At 42.9% G+C, this 22753-nt stretch overlaps 1 protein-coding gene across 1 annotated transcript in view; it reads left to right on the forward strand.

The window, feature by feature from the left end:
• LOC113577182 (voltage-dependent calcium channel subunit alpha-2/delta-1) overlaps positions 1-19592 on the forward strand; it is a 57389-nt gene extending 37797 nt beyond the window's left edge. The window contains exons 19-40 of the mRNA XM_035525306.1: positions 2081-2140; positions 4959-5015; positions 5707-5778; positions 5931-5992; positions 6118-6189; positions 7627-7637; positions 9162-9222; positions 9569-9666; positions 10771-10852; positions 11480-11542; positions 12035-12138; positions 12771-12857; positions 13195-13262; positions 13440-13478; positions 13617-13688; positions 14600-14752; positions 14926-14978; positions 15078-15133; positions 15362-15488; positions 17246-17358; positions 17841-17923; positions 19473-19592. Of these exons, the coding sequence (XP_035381199.1) occupies positions 2081-2140; positions 4959-5015; positions 5707-5778; positions 5931-5992; positions 6118-6189; positions 7627-7637; positions 9162-9222; positions 9569-9666; positions 10771-10852; positions 11480-11542; positions 12035-12138; positions 12771-12857; positions 13195-13262; positions 13440-13478; positions 13617-13688; positions 14600-14752; positions 14926-14978; positions 15078-15133; positions 15362-15488; positions 17246-17358; positions 17841-17923; positions 19473-19592 (1713 nt within the window). The remainder of the gene's footprint in view (positions 1-2080; positions 2141-4958; positions 5016-5706; positions 5779-5930; positions 5993-6117; positions 6190-7626; positions 7638-9161; positions 9223-9568; positions 9667-10770; positions 10853-11479; positions 11543-12034; positions 12139-12770; positions 12858-13194; positions 13263-13439; positions 13479-13616; positions 13689-14599; positions 14753-14925; positions 14979-15077; positions 15134-15361; positions 15489-17245; positions 17359-17840; positions 17924-19472) is intronic.
• Positions 19593-22753: the final 3161 nt, after the last annotated feature.

A 22753-nucleotide genomic window follows, 5' to 3' on the forward strand; every position in this document is an offset into this window, starting at 1 on the left:
TGCCTGCCAGATTCTTTTCCCAAGTACTTTAATCTTATGAGAATTTGCTGCCTAACAATCTTATAAACATTGCCTCAAGAAACCAAAAAATACCCTTTACTCATGCTTTCTTCCTTTCTTTTGATCATATTAGAGTTTTTACATTGACATACAAACAGTTTTCAACACCTAAAAAAAGCTGAGCCTCTCCAGAGCGTTCCAGCGATTTGACAGGGTCCTGCCGCTGTGGCTCCCTGGCGCCAGGTGTAAGGGCACGGATTGGGAATGTATTAACATGCATTTGCAGCACACGAAGCAGTGTAATCGGGGCTCCAGAGCACCTCCTCCACTGCTCCTGAGCACATGTTCTGTGCGTGCTGGATGCTTTTTTCATGCATAACCTTTGCAGTTTGCCTGAAGTTATACACAGTAAACTGGCAGTGAACTCGCATACATGTTTCTCAATTGATCCCAGCCATGAACATATCAGTCTATCTGTAGAGGCCTTTGATTCTAGTATTCCGCTCCACATACAGGGTGGTATGCATCATTGAAACAAAGCATATGTGATGAACACAAGAAAGAAGCTCCCATGCGTACATGCGCACACATGTGTGTGCAAGCATGCCTGTGTGCACGCGTGTGTGTGCGCTGTAAATGATGTTGAAGATAAGCAGTGCAGTCTTTTCCTCTCCTCGTGGACATAGTAAAAGCACTATCTATCACATCATCACTGATAGCTGCTGCCCAGGCGGGATCAACCCTCCGCTTTGAGGTGCTAAAGCTGGTGAAGTATACGACACACGGCCAGCCCCCCGAGAACAGTTTACACATTCAGTGATTTAAACTCGCGTCGTAATCTCAAACGAGCAGCCCTGAGTTATGCACACATAACCTGATGAAAGTGTTTTAAACAGAGATTTCTCCACTGCGAGATTTTTTGGAGACACAGATGCCCATGTAGTCAAGGAACCGCGGAACATGGGCCAGGAGACATGCTAAAATATGCTCGCCTGACTGCTGGAACGCTGGGTCAGACAAGTGTGATGTTTGCTGTTAAATGTACGTTAAACTAACAGTGCTCCAGGTCAAATGTATGGAGAGCATTAACTTTTACTCACAACCAAGTCAAATCAAATAAACAGAACTGACTCCCATATTCTCAGTTAATGCGATCGAGTGTTATGACAGACTTCCATCTTCTCCAGAGTCATACACGCCCTAGGCTTTCGATTAGAAGATCTAGCCAAGACATGGAACGCTGTCATTTCTATGGTCTTGCGCTGAAAATCACTTTGAAAGACAGACAGAGCGTAACTGCTAAATAGTCATTCCTTCAAATAACTGCTCATTTCACAGGAGGCACCAGGGCGACCGGAGCGAACGCGTCATGAGTAAACGGCAGCACTAGTGGGCATGTTCAGCTCCCCGCCTAGGGACATGTGCTGTGCAGGCTGTAGGCTTCGCCCGTGTTTTGTTTACCCCGAGGAGTCAGCCCTGATCAGCCCCGATGGCTTGATCTCAGATGGGCAGATGATTCGACATGATCCTCTGTGGCCGCTTCTCTCCCCTACTGATTGAGTATGACACGTAGGCATGGCTCGAATCTCCGAACCGTGGACAGCACGCTTAACCCCAAGCAGCTCAGACCTGCGCGTGTGCAAACCCCGGGGTGCCAGGTCTGCTGGAGGCAGTTCAAAGTGCATCGTGCACATCCGGAGGGAGGAACGCTGGAGGTGGTGGGGGGGTGATTTGTCTGGCGGAGCTTAGGGGGAAAAACCTGGGGTGAGCGGAAAGTTTGGTGAACGCCGCCGTCTTTGAAAGATACTTTTGAACACTTCTGATTCGATTCTGATAGTGTGGAAATGGCTCCCACACTCTCCCAGCATGATGGCCCCTCTGTGCCAACCAGCTCCACACCTTCCAGGCACCAGTTCAAAGCAGTCCTGTTTTTCAGTGTCCACGGAGATTACCGTCTCCTCAGGTGCTCTCAGTTTGAGCAATGATGCACAGCTTCTTTCTGTCTGTTCTTCTTGCTGTTGTTTTGGAATGAATTAGGTCAGCATGTATCTTTCTCTCCTTCTTCGGCGTATTTCTTCAGAAAAGGATACAGATGCTCCGCTTAAGGTTAAAGAACAAATACGCCATAAGAGTCCACGAGGTAACTGTAGAATAGTAGACTACCATGGTAGCGTATTAAATGAGGTTGTGTAAACAATAGCAGTACTAGGTGTAGTTTTACTGGCCGCTGCTTTCCTTGATGAGGCTCAAGCAGTTGGAGACTCAGCTAGAGGTTGCATCCATCCTTCTGTCCCATCATGTATTTGTTAGTCAGACGTATTTCCCTACACGTTTGCACTCCAAATAAAGTAATAAGAAGGGCCATTAACACTTGGATCATGTTACCATTTTCATGTCAAAAAGAGTTTATTTCAAGAAGTTTACCAGTCTGTAGTCACGACCACAGCAGGGGGGAAAAAGGGGAAAAAAACATATTGAATCACTAGTTCTGATTTCACATTTGTATTTAGTTTGAAAGGAATAATTACTGTGTTGTGGTTAGTGAGGCTTGGCTTTTCAGTAGATGTTTAAGACGTTCTGGTATTTCCTGCTGTCTCTGCTACAGTGCTCTGAAGCCTGGGCGGCTAATGATGTTATCGTACTGCTGTTTCAGCCACTTTCTCACCAAGCTGAGCAGTAATCATGACCCTTTTAGGCCTCTGTCATTCAATACCAGTGCTTTCTAGTTTTGATGACGCTATACAATTCTAGTTTGTGCTACAGGTTCCTGGATAAGGCTGTTTATCTGTAATGCACAATGCAGGCCTGTTTTAGCTTTGAGACTGGCATAACCAGAACGGCGTATTTAAAGATACAGGCAAAAACAGACCAAAAGGAAGAAAAAAAAATGTTTATTTAGTTTTCAACAATATATTAATATAACATGCATTTACATTCAAGCTCTGCTCTTGTGTTGTCATAATGTCACCTCTGTGACATTACTGTGATGTGTTGATATATAGGGGTGATACCCTCTTTAAATGGAGTGATTTGGGTGGGACACTTAAGGAAGTGAAGAGACCAGATAATTCTTCAAACAAATCTTTCCTGTTTGTAGCAGTCATTTCTGATTAACTAGAGCACTGAACACGGCAGTTCTTCTCTCAGCCTTGTGTTTAGGCTTCAAATACATGACATGTACAAATAATTGCATCCATGCATAGATCGACATGCATGTTCTACATTATACATGTTTTATTCGGATTTGTTTCTTAGCTGCATCGTTATGTATTAAGGAACGTTTGAACAAGCAGACCGAAGCTGCTCAGTCTCGTGAAGACCTTTTGTTCTGCAGTAGCTATGCAGAGATGATCACTACAAAGATCTTTGGTCCAGCTTTCTCTCAATTGCTGTCATTTAATGTCATGCCTCTCTGAAAAATCTTATACTTGCTATCATATCATATACTATGCAAATGAATGGAAAAGAAGTGTTCATAAGTTCATACCCAGATCAGCCAATTTACCCCCGTTCCCTGCAAATGCCAGCAAAGGCTTTCCCACCACAGCACCATCAGGCAAGAAGCAAGACAATTTTTACATATTTCCATAGCCAATCTGATGATGGGAGAAGATGTCTTTCATATGCCGGACTCTCGCTCTGTATGCCGAGTGTATAGTAGGGGGTCTGTGCAGGATGGATGCACGTAGACGACACATGTCAATCATGTGCGTAAGATTTTTGCCGCCACCCGCCCCCCACCCACCCCCAGGGGGGCAGTAGCTGAGTGCAGGGTGACCCCGACACTTTGAAATCCTCTCTTGGCTCTGCCTGGCTCTCATTACTCCCTCTGCCTTCATATTCAGCGCCTGCCTCCTCTCACCCTCCCTTTGATTCCCTCTTTCCCTTTCAGATGTCTTTTCTTTTTCTTGCTTTTTCTCTTTGTTCTTCGCATTCTTAATACATGCACCTCTCTTTTGTCCGTTTCTTCTTTCTTAAGGTCCCACTTTATTCACCTATAAGTCTCTCTTTCTCTAGCTTTCTGTCTTTAGCTCTCAATTCCCCATTCAAGGCTGCAGTGCTGTTTGTTATTCGACATATTCTTTAGCCTGTGGTGTTTCTTTTTTGTGCGATCACAATTCGTATTTGCTTTTCATTCTGTCTTGGTTGTCCTCATCTTTGGCCATGTGCATGCTTGCTTCATTCTATGCGTGTCACGTAAGAACCTGGCTGCTTTATTTGGTCTCTTTAGCCATTCTCACCTCATTGGTTTTTGCTTTGAGTGCATTCTGTAATGTTTTTGATGGTATATATGAGTAATGAAATACTCAGTATGCATTATTTCAAAGACCAAACATTCAGCACTGGCTACTTTTAAACCCATAAAATTAGAGTTTTATAGGCTATTACTGGCCATACGATTTAATGCGAGCTGCTCTGGAGCCAAATATATCATTGTATATGTATACATGCCATATATTTGATGAATACAACTGATAGCCCTAAATAATAAGGCTTTTTGCTCATTACACAGCTCAGTCAGTCCTAAGATGACATTGTACATGGGGGGATCTAAATGGGGGTAATTGTATTGCATAGCTTCCTGGTAATTTTTTTTTATACATAGAAAGCGTGATATGCATAATTATCACAGAACAGAAAGCTGAATACACATTTCCTTTTCACATGGAAAAATAGCAATTTATGAAGCCCAATAGCACAATACAATTAAATACAATTCAATAACTTTAAATAACTTAAAAAAGTGAGAGAAATGTTTTTTTGTCGTTCCTTTACGTCTGTGTAAAAGTCTTTTTTAAAGATTAAAAAAAATAACGCATTATTTTATAAGGATTTGCAGTAGTTTTCTGTGAACAAACATTTTAGCTCTCATCCACTACTAAAGTGAAAGTCTGTGAGTTTACAGTCATTAATCTGGGTGTCACTGTTATCTGTCTTTGTAGAATCCCAAATTCCAGGAACCTGTTACTCTGGACTTCCTGGATGCTGAGCTCGAAAATGACATTAAAGTTCAGGTAAGTGTCTCTTTCACAAACACATGCACATGCACGCACTCTCACACAAACACACACACAATGATTTTTGTATTGACTTTTGTATTGTAACTGGAACATGTGATTCAATGATACCCGTTATGTGTGTGTGTGAGTTGTGAGGTGGGGTGTGTATTGGTAGAATGCCAATTTGCATACATCTTATAACAGACTCAATGTGTGCAAGTGTTTTCAATGCAGGCGGATGTGACATTTTATGTCAGAAGCTTATAGTCAGGATCACATGCAGTATTTCCTCCATCAGTTCCTCAGTGATCCTGATAGGAGGCAGATGTAGCTGTAGATGCATCTTTCTAAACAGGGGTCAGCTTTCTACAGTAATGCTGCGGGGTTTGGTCCCAGAATGACAGATGAAGTTCTTTTAAAACCACTTCTGAATATGCAAAACCTTTCCAGATCAGATTCCCCCCCCCCCCCCCCCCCCCCCAAAAAAATGTATGTATGCATTTATTTATTTATTTATTTTTTTTACCTTGGACCCAGTCAGTCCACAGCTGCTCCAGCCCTTTTTTGGTTAAGATTGGACAGCTGTTGTATAGCAGAAGGATGCTTTGTTTCTGAGATGGGGAACTTCAGTTAGTCCATGTTCCATACATACATGGCACAGTCCTTTTTTTCACTAAATGTCCAAGTGGCTTATTGATCTTTCTAGATAAGAACAATGATGATTGATAGGGATCCTGGTGAGAAGACGCTTGAAACCCTTGTCAAATCACAGGATGAGGTGTGTAGAGTTTCCATATTGTTAATTTGCCTGGACATAGAACCCTTTTATTTCATTTTGTTCATTTGATTTGTCAGTGTAAAGCAAACATTTTGTTCATTTGTTTTGTCAGTGTGAAACAAACATTTTGTTCATTTGTTTTGTGAATGTAGAGATACATTGATCGAGGAGTGAGGACTTACACATGGGCACCAGTCAACGGCACAGACTACAGGTGCGTTCACAGACTACCTTTGTGTTTGCTTGTTTTCCTTGTTTGAATAAATATACTTTCAACAATTACTTTACTTTAACCTAAAATACCTGTATTGAGTTTCATTTGGTGTGTGTGTCCTGCAGCTTGGCTTTGGTTTTGCCTGAATACAGCATGCATTACATTGAGGCAAGCCTGGGGGACATAAAGCAAGCCATGTGTGAGTATCTGTGCTTACTGCATACTCCTTCTCTACGCCTTTAAGTAGGACAGATGATCTCAGTTGTGGTGATTTCTAGAAATCCATGCACTCCAGGGTTCTGTCTCTATGCATGTGTGTGTGTGTCTGTAAAGAAGATGGAACGATTTCAGTCTATTTAAGGCTGCTTGCTGTGTGAAGCTGAGGGCCAGCTGGCCTCCACCCACTCTGGGCAGCGGAGCCAGGTTTGGTTCTGGACTCTCCCCAGAACTGAAGCTTCTGCAGTGGGCAGACAGAGCGCAGACTCTTTCCCCTGAGCTCTCTTAGAGCCAGATCCATGCTACACCATGCTACACACACACACACACACACACACACACACACACACACACACACACACACACACACACTCTCTCTCACTCTTAATGATTTTCCTAGTCATTCCTAAATCTTAGACTTTTGCATTTTTACAGGAAAATGTGGGTCACCAATAACCAGAACAAGATTTCCTGTTCACATTCAAGATTTCCTGTTCACGCAATAAGCTCATTCACAGACCTGCGTACATTCTAAGCTTTAACTTACCTGTCTTACCTGCTTGAACTAAGATTGCATTCTTCTTTGACAGTAATCACTTTGCCATAAATGTTATTCATATGCATATCTCCTAGCCTGCTTACTGATATATCTTGCTGTGTGCACAGAGGCAGCTGTTTTTTTGCTGCCTGTACAGTAGATCTCTTATTATACTGCGCACACAGATTGTTGATACAGAGCTGCAATGAAAAGCCCCCTATCCCCACAACACCCTGTTCTGTTAGCAGTCACACCCAACCCCATGATGCCTTCATTCAACTTGGGCTTTGGTTATTGCTGGAACAGATGGTTCTGGCCTGTGTATCCAATCTACTGAAAAATTGCTATTAATCACATTTAAAAGCTGCTATCACTATATTACCCCAAATTCTAAAGCATAGTTTTTGCCATGCATCAGTTTGATGTCAGTTGTCAGTCTGATCTATGGCCTTTGCGTAGATCCACCTGTCCCTTTCAACTTTAAGTTTCACGAGCTTGAGGTTGACCCAGGAGACAGAGATAGACCCTGTTGCACCCTCCTGCAGTACAGCTATGAGTGTGAGTGTGTGTGTGTGTGTTTAAGTGTGTGCGAGTGATTGTTGGTTGGGGACAGAACTGCAGATGCGTGTATCAGCTCCCTGACTCACACCACCCCCCACCCCACCCCCAGCCTAGCCACTCCGCCTCACTGCTTCTCCCCCCAGCATGAGGCAGCCAGGCCCATGTTTATGGCCTTGTAAAGAGCCAGGCCCAGGTGGAGGTGGTGAAGTGGGGAGGGTTGCCTCGCAGGGTCAGGCCCCGGTGTGCCTGCTCCAGGGCTCTGCTCCCGCATGCTGTAGGGCCCAGCTCCTCTCAGCGGACTCCACAGATCTCACTCAAGTTGGTTGAAAGGCGAGAGAGAGGCTCAAGCCGACGGCTCGAGGGAGCCATACAGTGGAATGATGGGAAGAGCAGGTGTGCGGGAAACCACCGCGAGCCACTGCTCCCCGGATTTTACCCCAAAGCGTGACAGCCGCGGCATCTTTGCTGCGTTTGTTGTCAGTTTGCTCGCAAGCAAACACAACAAAAGCGGGACATGGAAGTAATTACATGACCAGCAGTTTCATAGGCCTCAACACAGATGTCTTAATAATCTCTGACATGTGTCATGCACTCCAGAACGCGATCACCCATATTAGAGCTCACAAACAGACACACACACGCGATACACCTGCTGAGTACAGTCTAACAAACATGCCTGACTGTGCCAGGGGGATCCAGACAAAAGCAAGACAGATCAGGTGGTCACTGGCATCCCTTTCTGCCTGATCATAGGACTCCTTCAGCAACTCCTTCATCAAAGCAGCCCAGTGCCGACAGAGTGTTAATCAGCCTGCTGGTATTAGTACAAGTACACCGAGCCACAGAGAACTGTGCAGATTACCAGAACTAGTCCAGAGTGCTATAGTCGATGTGCAGACAGCCTTACTAATTTTTAATAACTTGGCTTTGATCACAAGCCAATGGTGATGGTGGGAGAGCGGATTGCACGTCTGAATATGGCTGCCTTTTGCATTTATCTGCACTTCCCTCATACACCCTCCCACCCTCAGCCTCAGCCCTAAACCCAGGAGACAGGCACGCTCAGGGTTTTTACTGCAGTTCATTGAACCTGAGCAGCAGGATGAACCCAGCGTCTTGTGCGGGGCTGTTCTCTCAGCACTTCCATCAAAACACCCCCCCCACACCCCCACACCCTCGCTGCAGTGTGTGTGTCGAGAGGCTCTGTGCAGCTGCCTGGCTCCTCCACGCCCGGGGGAATGCTCTGCGCCGTCTCTGTCTGGAAGCCAGCGTACGGCTGGGGCAGACTTCGAGCAGCATCTCTGCTTGCATGTTTTATATGAAATGACGTGTATGAGAATTATGGCCTTCACAGTGCTGGCTGCTTTTTTTGTGTAACTCTGTCTTTCTCTCTCTTGTCTAATCTGTGGGATTTTCACTACAGGGCCCAATGGCAAGTACAGTACTCATCTGTTCTCTGTCTTTCTTTCTCTCCCCCAGTTTGTCACTTCGCTTGAGCATTCTATCTTCCCTACGCTCGCATGTTTCTGTCATCCACTATCATTTCTGACCTGATAAGCGATTCAGCAGTCCTATCACAATGGAGTGTGCATCTGTGTGAGACTAACAGAATATCTTTTATTGTTTTGCACGACTCGGTAGTGCCACAGTTTGTGTATTATGTACATTGTGTGTTGCATGAATTTCAGTTTGCTTTTCAAAATGTCCTTTCTTGGTTTTGTCTGATATTTATATATTATATATTATGATTCATTCATTTTATCCATGCATCCATGCTTGTATGTGTATGAGGGTGTTGGTATCACATTTTATTGCAGTCACACTTGGGGTTCTGAGTACCTCCTTCTTCTGCAGTTTCAGAGACCATGCAAGTGGAGAAATTTGAGGAGTATGGTTATACCTTTATAGCACCTAGGTAGGTCAAACACACCAAGATCTGTGAGAAAGCAAAGACCTCCCATCGTTTTTGGCAGTGACAGGTTTATGTGACTGGTATTCAGACCAAGTCTTGGAAAGCTCATAAATTCACACCTTCAGACATCCTACTTTCCTTCTCTTAACAGTAGATCTGACAGTGTAGGCAAGATATGTACAAACCCTGTGCATCATACCCTGACCATTCAAAAGCAAACAGAGATGCTATCACATCCACAATCATAAATTCTGGCAGTGCATGTCTAAATATCTTTTCTCTCTCTGATACTATACTGGCAATGGACTCTTGCTTTGCAATTGCATGATCTTGTAATGTCTTTGTGTAGGGAATATTGTCAGGACCTGAAACTATCCTCTAACACCACACAGCTCCTTATAGACTTCAACCACTACATTGACAAGAGAACCCCCAGTGACCCAATGTGTAAGTGCACACTTTATCATTACTCAGATGACTGAATAGCACCTCGGGTAAGCAAATACATATTGTTAGAAAGAACAAATGATTTTGGACATCCATGTATATTCACATGAATAATATACTATATAGTCAGAAATCAAGAAATACAACAAAGAAACTTAATTCTTCTACAAAACTTGCCTTGATGGTTAAACTACATCAACCTTTGCACATCTGCACTGTGAAATCATTATCAAAGCTTTAAACCTTTTAGAGAGTAAAATGCTCTGAAGCATGGAAATCGATGAGTGACCTCATATCTTGGAGAGGACTGTTCTTTCTTTTAGCTGCTGACTCAGGTGCTTTCCCACTCGAATGATGTCACAGTATGTCCTATTGACTCTGTGTGAAGGTGACTCCTGAGTGTACAGATTGAAATCAGGCTCAGTAATTGATTAGTCTGGCCTGCAATGACACTACTCTTTGTCATCCCAACTCTCAGCATCTAATGAGTCACTGTTTATTCTGCTGTCACACACATACCACACAATAAAGGGATGATATCGAGGTGTGTGCCTATATGTGTGTATGTCTGTGAGCAAGCTATTGTATTGTAAAATAATAGGAAGTGAATGGTTCAAGCTTACATGGGTACTACTGTTAGTTGCCACACTGACCTAAAATGTTTGTTTAATATACTTTTTTTTTTCATTAGACAAAATGAATCTTTATTGTTGGCATCTAAAACTCATTTGCAGTGGCGTACCATTCTGATATGTTAACTACATGAGCAACAGATAGTATTAAATGCTCAAATTGAATAATCTTCCCTCACCACCAAAAACGTAGGAAGGATCCTCAGGGTCAGTAATGGGAGACCAGGCCAAGATTAATCCAAACCTCAGATTTAAAATAACTTCTACCCTTTTGCAGTTTTTCCATAAATTATTTTGAGGAGCACTTAACTTATTATGATTTAAACTTGTTGTCTGTAAGTTTAAATCATAACACATCTATCTATGACTATGGAAATGCATAAGTCATATAAGTATCCCCTAAATGGTAAACCTGAACACAAGGTACCTCACAAGTGTCCGCCTACCTGCCACCTCAATTTCTCTCTGCCAGGTATTGTGAGTCTAGTTAATAGGCTTCTGCTCGACGCTGGTCTTACTGCTGACCTGGTCCAACTCTGGAAGAAGCAGACTGTGTAAGTCATCCACACTGCATCCAGACACATTTACTCTGTAACCCACAACATTAAGGCAGTACCAAAGAACTTAAATATGTGAGTGGTTATATTTGGACATGTATTGTTGAGGAACGGAATCCTTAAAAGTAAAAAACAAATGCCAGCCAAATATCAAATGCTACACATCATGCAGTGCCAGTAACGAGAGTGTAAAGTTATTTAATGCCCCTCCTCCATAAATAAGAATGCTTTCTCTTCTTCTAAAGCTCTATACTATTTTGTCCATCACTAATAAATACTTGCATCAAAGAACCAGACCATCTGGGAGGAGAGAAAGATTTTAATCCATTCAATATGTTGGAGTTCTTTTTTTCTTTTCTGAACTAGTATAAAAGCGAGGATATGTCACTGTGAGGAATGGGGTTCGGTTTCTGCCTCATTTTACTAATTGGAATCTGAGTGCTTTCCTTTTCCCCAGAAACCTTCTCCCTGACATTGCCACCACAACTACAGTAAATCAGTTAACATGACTCTCCTTAATTTTACAATAGAGTCTCAAGCATCTTGTGTGGCTGTGTCCTTGCTAAAATTGAGACACACTTGTAAGGAACAAATGTGTTTTCTGTATTTGGTGGTGTGTTGCAGAGAAGGGGTGTTAGCCAGATTTGTGGCTACTGAGGGTGGCATCACACGTGTTTACCCTAAGAGGTAAGAGATGGTTAATGTAGTTGTTATACCAGTGAACATGTTATTTGTCTGCAGTGAGGTAAAGCATATCTCTGCTTTTATTTGATGTGGATATTTATTTCTCATCCATATGTGAAGAAACATGTATTTTGAGAAAGATTCAGTAAGTGTAAGAGAATTTCTTCAACACATTTTTCTTACACACTCACTCTCTTGTCTCTCCTTAAATCATAATAATGGTACTCTATAAGTGTGAATTTGAGTTCTTGAACTAGTTCCTGTGGTATACAGTAGCAAGCCTGAACTTTTCAGTCATTCTAAATGCTAAATAGATTACCTGTTTTGATACAAACTGAATGATGAATGTGTTTTCAGAGTGTAGTCAAGGTCCTTTTTAATTCAGGCCAGACTTTTTTGTGCATTAATCGAGCTGAATCATTTGGGCATAACCTGTAATTAAAATCATCATTCCTGTCTTGACTTTGTCTGTCTGTGTTTCTGTCTGCCTGTCAGTGCTGGAGAGGAGTGGACTGAAAATACAGAGACCTATGATTCCAGTTTTTATAAGAGGAGCTTAGACAATGACATATACATCTTCACTGCCCCCTATGTCAACAGTAAGCCGTGTCATATACCCCACCCTACCCAATTACTTTTATGTTTACTGCAGTGTGTGTGTGTGTGTGTGTGTGTGTGTGTGTGTGTGTGTGTACTACATCAGACCACCTCTTGGGTAGGCTTTCTCTTTGGCATGCTTGTGTAAGAACACAGCTGTGCTTCTATTTGATGCTTGCATATGTGTGCACATTCTGCTGTCCTTCCAAAATGGCATAAACCTACATTACTTGGGGATTTCCATCAAATGACTTTTCCTCGCCTGCATGTATGTGTGGTCTGGAGCAGTCACGTGCACACACACACATACACACACATACATGTGGTTGTGCATACACATATAACACACACAAGCATGTGTCTCTAGAGCATGCCTAGAAACAAGCTGGTGAGGATGCATTAAGCCATTGTTTCAGGGATTTAGTTCTGATTTATAAAGCAGAAATCCCTTAACGTGAGCCCCTTGTGGATTGTGTGCACTTTGGTGGTGCTTGGGGCTGCTGGGTATCACTTTTGATGTGCAGTCAGTTTACAGTTGGGCTTAATAATGGTTTGGAGCACTGGACTTTCAGCTTGGTACATACACTGAGTAGGCATGTGTGTGTGTGTGTACTTTTCTCCTTTTGTTAAACAGAGAGCAGGGAGTCCAGCTATGAATCTGGTATTCTGGTCAGTAAAGCCATAGAACTGGACTTCAAAGGAATCAAACTCAAACCAGCTGGTGAGTGCACACAATAATTACAGATCAATTCCACTTTCATTCATTTTATTTTCATTCATCTTTGCATTACCATATGATAATTATGTATTAGAACACGTCTGATAAGAAAAAAGTCTGAGAGTTATTTACACTTTTTATTTGTTCTCCTGTACTTAAGAGGTACTGCTTTGTGCGACAGATTACTGCTTAATCTCAGATTCCGGGTGGTAAGGGAGAGGCTGTGTTCCTCAACACATGGCCTAAAAGCCCTGTCTTTACTCTCGGTGTTCATAGAAGTGTGTAAAGGCTGCACTGATGCTGTAGCCTGCATGTTTGTGTGCAACGCATTCTTTTGCAGTGGTGGGAGTCAAACTCAACGTGTCTGCCTGGATGAACAGCTTCATGAATGCCACCATGAAGATGAACGTAAGAGAAACTGCCCTGCTTATCTGAACATGTGGAAGCCATTTAGCTGCAGGCTCTCTAGCCAGGTTGATATGGCAGTCTGCAAGCGGAGAAGGCTTGACTCACTCTAATAAATGATGCAAATGCCAGTCTGGTGAATTCTCAGCCTTCGTCTCTCCCCATCTCTCCTCCCCACAGTGCAAGGATGAGATCTGCGGCTGCCTGAGGAATGACAAGGTACGGATCAGGCCACCGCGGCTGCTCTAGTGGAGGTTCTAGCAGCTGCTCTAATAGCCCAGTGGTCCGGCATCTTCTGTCATGTTCCTGTTCCTTTTTCTGTGACCTCACTGGCTGTGTTCACTGTGTTTTGAGCAGCACGTGGACTGTGTGATACTGGACGACGGAGGCTTCCTGCTCATGTCCAACCAGGACGAGTACATTGCGCAGGTCAGACATCAAGGCCTGCGGACCCACTCATCCTCGGCTGGGTAAAGCGCAGGAGCGGCACCGGCTTAAGGCCCAGATATACCCCTAAAGCTGGTTGTGATTTGATGAGAACTTACATTGGTTGTTCATGGAACAGTGGAAAGATATGCAATGACACAGGAAATGTTATACTCCTTTTAAAATAACTAGATTTATAATATGATGATGAAGCACAGTGGTCATCATACAACGCATCATGCCAATGTGTGCTACTTTTGGAATTGTGTCCAGCTGGACCCAAGTGAGTTGCTGTAAGTGCCAATTACAACTGGAAATTAATCAGTGCTGCAAGTGTTAATTACAGCTGGACTTGAATGAGTGCTGTAAGCATTAATTACAGCCAGACCTGAATGAGTGCTGTAAATGTTAATTATAGCTGGATTTGAATGAGTGCTATAAGTGTTAATTGTATGCAGCTGGATCGAATGAGTGCTGTAAGTGTTAATTACAGCCGGATCTGAATGAGTGCTGTAAGTGTTAATTACAGCCGGATCTGAATGAGTGCTGTAAGTGTTAATTAAGCCCAGGTGGTTTGTCTTGTGTTTTCATTATCCAACACACCTGATTTGCTGTGACAGCAAACAAAAGGAGCAAGAATGCAGTTGGATGGGCGTCCGGTAAATGGCACCTGGTCATTGCTGTCTGCTGGGTGCTTTTGCACTTCCATTTTTATGCTGTTGCCAGACTCCTAACATTATCTCCTTAGCATGATAATATTTATGTTTTTAGCAAAAAAAAAAAAAAAAAAAAGGTACTTGCATATCAAAGGGTGTTTCAGATCTGTAAATGAAAGAAAAGCAAATAGTACCTCTGTGTTTAACGTGAAATGAGTAATAATTTTTACCTTGTGTTTGTGTGTTTGGCCTGTTCAGATAGGTCAATTCTTTGGTGAGGTGGACCCTATACTGATGATCAGTCTGGTGAACACCTCACTGTACTCCTTTAATAAAACCTACGACTATCAATCAGTGTGTGATCCTGAGCGAGACCATAAGACAGGGGCTGGATCCCGCTCCATCTATGTGGTAGGAGAGTGCAGGAGTGTGTGTTTGTGCCCACGCATGCTTGTGTGTATGTGCTTATCTGTGATATTTATACACTTTCGTAGGTGCATATGTGTGTGTGTGTGTGTGTGTGTGTGTGTGTGTGTGTGTGTGTGTGTGTGTGTGTGTGTGTGTGCCTGTGCGCTCTGTTTCAGCCTACTGTAGCAGACATGCTAAGTCTGGGCTGGTGGGCAACCACTGTGGCCTGGTAAGAGGATTTGTGTGGCTGCCTCAGTGTTCTCATCTCACCCCATTTGATAAATGAGGGTGGTGGCAGTTGTACTCCACAGTTGTTCTCTCTTCTCAGGTCAATGCTACAGCACTTCATCGTAAGCCTCACTCTCCCAAGTGTCCTGGAAGCAGGTAGGCCTGTGTTTCATAACGACTTGATTCACCTCATAGCTGACTTCTCATTCTTCTGCACAACTTTGTAAATATTTACAAAGCGCATACACACACACACACACACACACACACACAAAAACACATACATATACACCCATAGACACACACACACTCACCCCAGTTGAGGACATGTATTCTTGTGTGTGTGTGTGTGTGTGTGTGTGTGTGTGTGTGTGTGTTTTCCAGCCTACACAGAGGAAGACCTCTCCGATGCATACTCTAAAGAGAGCTGTATAACGGAGCAGACTCAGTATTTCTTTGAGAATGATAACAAGTCTTTCCATGGTGTGCTGGACTGTGGAAACTGTTCAAGGTGAGGACTGAGGAAGGGAAAGTCCCTTTGTGTTCGACATACTGGTGCACATTCTGTTTTTTGTGTGTCTGTCTGCATACATGTGCATTTTTGTCTTTGTGCATGTGTGTGCATTTTTCCTAGCGTATGTCAAAAAGATGTCATGAGTTGCCCACTCCTTTCTCTTCGGGGATAGTTGCTCATCTCAGTATGACCCCCTTGAGAGGACAGCTCTTCTCCTCTGTCCACAGTGCCTCGACTGTCTAAGCCCACTCACCTTTCCTCCGGCTGCCCAAACCCGCATCCCCTTGATGTGTACGATATCCCACCGGCCGTAAATCCTGCTGCCGGCGGCTCTGGCGGAGCTCCGGGAAAGTGAGAGGTGTCTGGAGGTTCGGCCCGGCGTGCCCGCCTGCCTTTACGAGCCCCACGTGCCACTCTGTGTACGATAGTTTTTCTTCTATGTTAACTACTTTCGACATGTAAAGTTTAACGAGCACCATAAAGAGAAATCCATTTGCGAGATGCCGTGAGCGCGGACCGTGCTTTCAGAGTGTGTAATTCAATCTCCCCCTCGCACGTCCGTGCCCCCGTTCAGGCCGGAGGAATGCACAGAACGGAGATTTGGCGCAAACCTGCAAAGGAAAGATTGAGGAGAAAATCTGCATTTCAAATGAAACGAATAAAGGTTCTAAAGGTTACTGTGACTAGAGACAGAATGTGGACCTGTGAGAACTCTAAAGTATGCAAACCTTAGCTGAGCTTTCCAGACATTATGCACATCAAGATACTAAGGGTTTCAGTTAAGCTTGATTTAAACTGGGGGAAAAAAATAGCCAGCTCTCAGAAGACGAGGTTGGTCTTTTATATCCAGGAGATCAGGTTATCTAAGTACAGGTGAAGTAGGCTCCCTGCCCCCAATCCCAGCCTCTCTTACTCTCAAGAATAAATCATTCTTCAGCTGCTAAGCGGGAGTAGTCTTCTAAGCTTGGGGCACCCTTATTGAGATATTCAGGAGATGTTTTATTCACTTTTTTCCTCCGATCATCAAGCTTGCGAGAGTGTGTGTGTTTGTTGCAGGTACATATGTAAGTGTATTCCAGTTGTGCATTTGTGTGTGTGGGTGTGGTTCTGTGTGCGTTTGAATAACCTGGCTGGTGCTGAGATCTGAAGGCTGCTCCACTAAATGTGTTCAACTACAGTAAAAAGTCAGTGATTACTGAGGGAGCAGGTGAGATGTAATGTAGCGCTTCCACGCACCAAACCACCCACCCACCCACCCGCATTTGCTTTCTCCCCACATATTGCACTACAAAGTGATGAGTCACTCTGTTCTAAAGAGGGGAGCTGAGAGAAAACAGAGTGGTGATGTAGAGAAAATCTGGTGCTGCCCAGAAACGTATTCAGCGTTGACAGCATGTAACAAGCTGCAAAACCATCATAGATTCCCAACAGGACATGCTGATCTAATATTACACTCACTAAAGACTTTAGCACATGGTCAGCGTGTTGGCATGAATCGCTCACAACTCGACCAGTAATGGGTGTTTAAAAAAGAAGTACACTGAGTGAAGTTTTGTATATTTTGACGAATCACCAGCTAAATGTTTAGCTTTGCTTGAGTGTGAAGCATTTGCACATGTTTAAGGTGAAGGGTTTTTGAACCGCAAGACTGTAGATAGCTTTGTTTCTCTGTGTTTTCTTTTTTGCTCTTCTGGGACCACACGTATAGTCTTCTGGGTGTTTTTTTTTTTTTTTTCTCTCCCTCCTCCCCCCAGAATGTACCGGGCGGAGAAGCTCCCCAGCACCAACCTGGTGTTTCTAATCACCGATGCCAAGAGCACCTGCTTGTCCTGCGACGGGAAGCTGCTGAGGCAGGCTGAGCAGCCCTGTATCCTTCAGCAGAGCACGGCCACGCAGCCAGCCCTTGTGGGGCCCAGAGCGCACCCATGGCCCCTGCACGCACCTCCACCCTGGTGACGTAGCGCAGAACCACGACAAACTGTGCCTCTGTGCTTCATGTTAACCTCTGACTTCAGACTTCACTTTCAGATCTGGAGGGTGGTGTTATTACACAGCTTAGTGTTCCTAATTTAAGACATCTAAAGATATATTTACAATGTAGACTTCACAGCACACACAGTGTGAACTAGATCAGGGGCGACCACTAAACACAGGACCAGGTGTGCAGAATGCTGTGATGTACACTTCTCTGCTGGTCCTCCAGAGTATAAAGGCTCTTTGTACAGTAGTGCCAAAGGGAAGCAGGCTTGTTTGCTGTCAGGAACAGTTAGTGGGGAAGGGTAGTGTATGTGTATATGGTGTGTCTACACGTGTTGGAATATGCATTTTTGCCTGATGGTTTTGAATCAGCTACTGGTCCAGACCCCTGCATACTGGCTCACAATCCACGCTACAGAAAGGGCCCAGATGTCTGCTTTGACAACAATGCTGATGTAAGTAAATTCAGGTCACAAAACCACTCCCCACATTTTATGCTACCATACATTTCCTGTGTTAAATCAATCAGTGTATGCATTTGTAATTTTAAAGTTATAGCTGAGCGAAATAATTATTTCAGGTTTTATTTACAATGTAAGATTTTCAGCAGATACAAAGTTTACCAAGACTTCATTAATATTTGGTGATGTTGCATTTTAATTGCTTATATTTCAAATGCCTGGGCTAGCCTTCCACAAGCGTCTGACAATATTTTGCTAGAGTTTTTGCACATTCTTTCTGGCAGAACTGGTTTAACTCTCATAGGTTTGTGAGCCTCCTTGTCCGAACAAGCTTTTTTAGTTCAGTCCACAAATTGGGATTTGAATGTGAGATTTGTGATGGCCACTCCAGTACTTTCTCTTATTATCATTAAGCCTAGGATTACTGTCCTGCTGGAAGACCCAACTGTGATCGTTTAAAACGTTCTGACTGTTGTCTTGCTGCTTTAGTCTTTATTATGCAGTATATTTTCTGAAGGGCACCAGTTTTGGAAATCTAGTATAGTGAATTAAAGTTGAAATAAATTTGCTTCTGATAGGTTGTTTTAAATTACCTGATGTTGCTTGATTACTTGATGCTCTAACTGATTTGGAAAAGGAAATGTATGATAAAGTGAACTGTGTGGAGTTGTGAAACATTTAGCCTAGGTCTATAGCCTAGGTTTGAAACCTTTGGCCTCTGTATATTTATATACATTATATGTAATACAGTCTATAAAACCTATTTGTTTTCTGCTTTTCTCTGTCTTCACGCTGACTCTGCCTGCCATTAGCAATCACATGAATGCTCCTACTTTCATCGCATTTTTATTCTTTTAAACCTTCATTTGTGCTCCACTATTTGTGCTCCATTGGCTGCTTATTCTGTCCATCATTCTCAGGATGAGCCTTTATGCCCAATAAGCATGTCTTCTGCTTTGTCTTTTGCTCCTCCTGTCATTTTGCTGCTACTTCACTTTTGTGTATGATGGTCAGTTTCATTTGCTTTAGTTGTAGCTTGTTAAAATGTCGACACAAAACACAGAATGTCAGACATCCATAGCATAACGATAGGTAGTTAGGTAACCACTTAATATTGGGTATCAGTGAATGGTCACAGATAAAGTTGTCCTTTGCAGTGGCTTTCCTGTGAGGACAAAGACACATGAATTTACTGTGACAATAGGAAGTGGAGTTTCTTCCCAGAGAGCTTTTCAGGGAAATAAACATAGGACGTTCCAGATATGGTCTTTCTGTTGTAATGTCTTCCATTCTTCACACTGGCACGTGCAAAAAACCAAACAAACAAAAAAACACACAAACACACGGAATTGCACACATCTTTCTTTGTCCTGCAAGAAAAATGTAGTATGGAGGTAATATAGTAGCCTGTACCACAGAACCAGTAATCTCTTCTGGGGTGCATGCCCATGCTTTGCTTTATGAAATGGTCAGGAGCAGCGGTGCAGTGTGAGTTGTGTGTGAGCTCTGAAAGGGTAAAGGCCTGCTGTGGTGTTGGCTGCAGGAGGACGCGTCGGACTGTGGAGGGGGCTGCAGCCTGGTCCCCTCGCCCTGGCCCCTGCTGATTCTCCAGCTGCTCCTGCTCTGGCTGCTCAGCGGAGGAGCAGGCACCCGCATGGCTTGATGGGCATATGCCCTGCCGACAGCCCAGCCGCGCTGACCCAGAGCTCCAGCGGCTGGCATGAATAGATGCTTCACACGGCCGGGCACCGTTCATCCTGACCGGACCGCGGCCACGACTGAGGACGACCATGACTGTAGCTGGAACAGAATGCAACACAGACACGAAACATTCGTCTAATTCGGATTTGGTAATTGGGAGGGTAAAATAAAAAAATGAAAGGTGACAATATTGCAAACTGTGATGCACGCATCCTTACAAATGAAATGCACAAACAATGCTGACCAGAAAGCATCCTATACTGTATATTACCTAGTGCCAAAGCTCGGTACAAAGCAACAGTACAATACATTTGTGGTAAGAAGGCTCCCGCGATCTGACAGGCAGGGCACATCTGTCGCAGGCTTGATGTGGAGAATGAGGGGAGGGAGAGGGACCACTTTTGGCAATGTGATAATCGGGGTCATCTTCATCCTGAGACAGCATTAGTTTAGGTATTTCAGGCCCTCTATAAGCAAGAAAAGACTATTGTATTGACCAAAAGACCTACATTTCTCTTGTCTTTTTGGACTTTTAATAGTTTTCTTTTATTTATTTTGGAGTCCTCTGAAAAACATTTATGCTAGGACTCTTGTACTGCCTTGATTAGAGGAACGGATGGTCACAGGAAATGTGGATAGCAGTCTTTTAATGTCATATTTTACTTTTGCTTGCTCCTGCTGCATATGTTTAAGGGTTGCAAGTTTGATCGAGCTCACATATCTAAGGTTGGGCATACACTCTGGGATTTTGAAATTCTTGTTCCTGGTGTTAATTCACTGTCAGTTGTGTACAGTTATATGCTCATGCTGGATGAAAACAGTCCAGCTGACTGACATGCCACGACACAGCTGCTCACACATGTAGAACACATCGGTTTTGGCAATTGACAATAAGCAATCAATTTAATACAATATGGAACCTTGTGTATCTAAAGTGTTGTGAAAGTGTGTAGCTATGTGACTTGTGCCACTGATTTTTGTTTTTAATCGAAAAGACAGACAGGTAACTGGGAAAAGATAGAAAATATGGTTTGTCCATTTTGCAGTGAGTCTTGCAGATGAGCTAAATTTTAGTTATTGTGTGTGCATATGTCCACTAAATACTTTCAACTGGCTTCCTAGCTTTATTTTTTGACTCAAAATACCAATATCATTTAATGTCAACCAATCTTATATACAATGTACGGCAAAATGATTTCAGTTGTAAAGTTCTTCTGAAAGTCAAATTGACCGTGTTCAAAACATAATTTTATCTACATATTGAATCATTTCAAGCTCATCTTTACATTTAGATGTTGATGATATCCTTTAAGGGCCATACAAAGCCATTGTGATTGCGCCACTGTTTATTGTCAACACACACAATAGCAGGAGGTAGCGGTGCAAGACAGCAGCTCATGCCGTCAAGAACTCGGCTTGCGAGACAGTTCAGGCTACAATAAAATTCACCAAACGCTCTGATTTCTAATGTTAGAAATCCATCTGATTGTCTCCTCCTTAAAAATGGACCCAGAGTAGGTTTGGACAATTATGGAATCATTTTCCCCGCTCACACTGCACACCAAATAATGAACCAAATTTGAGTTTTTTCATCCAGTTATTCATGGTTTGCTCTTATTTGAATATATGAATATATATATATATATATATATATATATATATATATATATATATACACACACACACACACACATACACATTTTCATGTAGAATATTTATTTGGTAAAGGGTAAACAAATCCAGAAATCAAATATGCTACATATCTTTTTGTCCAGATTCCTTTTCCCCAAAGCTTGACTTTTATGGGTTTTATTGTCTGTCGCCCAGATACTTAATCTACCAGAATTTGTTCCAGTATGAATTTATCATGATATCATATGGGCATCTATTTTTGCAGACAAGTGAATTGCTTTCTTTTTGTGACGCCCAGTCCGTTCCAAACCCCACACATGCTGTCCTCAAATCTGTGATCCATAAAGGACACATCTAACTTTCCACAGACACTGATGAACCTTGCAAACTGTTTAAAAAGGCCAAATGTACTTGTTTTCTCATTTGTTAATTCATGCAGCTTTATTTATTCCAACAGATACTAACACAATAGCTGATCATCACCTCAACCATCCAAGAGCCTATTATCCAAGAGTTATTTAAAAGAAAGGGTCATTTTTAGCAATTTGAAACCCCTGCCAACCCTCACCATAAGAAACAGGACTGTTGGTTGTAGTATTACACTGAGTTATTACAGTCTTTCCTGCTGGATCCAAAAATACAAGTACACGACCCATCTAAAGGCCTCTAATGGAGCTTTAACCATTATTTGGATTAGTCACGTTTGCTGATGCTGTGGTGAAGCTATGGTGTTTTTGTCACACTAATAACATTTAACAATGCTGAATGTTTCAGGTTAAAAGTTCACGTGTCAAAGTGATTGCCAAATGTGTGTGAAATGTTGCATATTGGACTGTATTTCTTGTGAATCTGTAGCATAGTGGAAGGGTGTATGTGGGTGGGAGGAGACATTGCAAACTTGGACAAGTTTGTCAGGCTGTTTCCCAGGGACAAGTTCGTTTTCTGACGTATCTATGTATGATGTAGCAGCATATATGCAGTGCGTTTATGAATCCCCAAAAGCTTTTCGGAAGGATTTGTTGGGATTTCATGTCCCAGGCCTTTGCTGGATGTCATAGCATGTTGCATTTCCCTATGTTTAACAGCCTCGCTTGAAGGGGATCAGTAGTCTACCATGACCAGAGCTGGCTCCTCATCGTGCCCAGTCCAGAACCTGTGTACATAGGCCAGTTCTAATCACATGTATATGGCCAGTTTGGCTTTCATTGTGTGCAGTGCAAATAATGCATTCTGTGTTGTTCTTCCCCATAAAAAAAGAAAAACAAACCTTTCGAACACCAAATCACAGGTCAGCGACATCTATGACGACTTTAAAGCTTGAACTGAAATCTTGCCTATGTGCCTATATTATTTCTCATGTTAACTGAATAACCAAGTAGTAGTGCTCATGTGGCGGTTTCGTTGGCATATGTAAGTGTCTTTATACTGTTCTGTGACAGCATATTGTATGACACCAAGTATGTTTTTTTTAAAGGTTTTATTCGAATGCTT

The sequence above is a fragment of the Electrophorus electricus genome, chromosome 4, assembly GCF_013358815.1.
Source record: "Electrophorus electricus isolate fEleEle1 chromosome 4, fEleEle1.pri, whole genome shotgun sequence".
NCBI lineage: Eukaryota > Metazoa > Chordata > Actinopteri > Gymnotiformes > Gymnotidae > Electrophorus > Electrophorus electricus.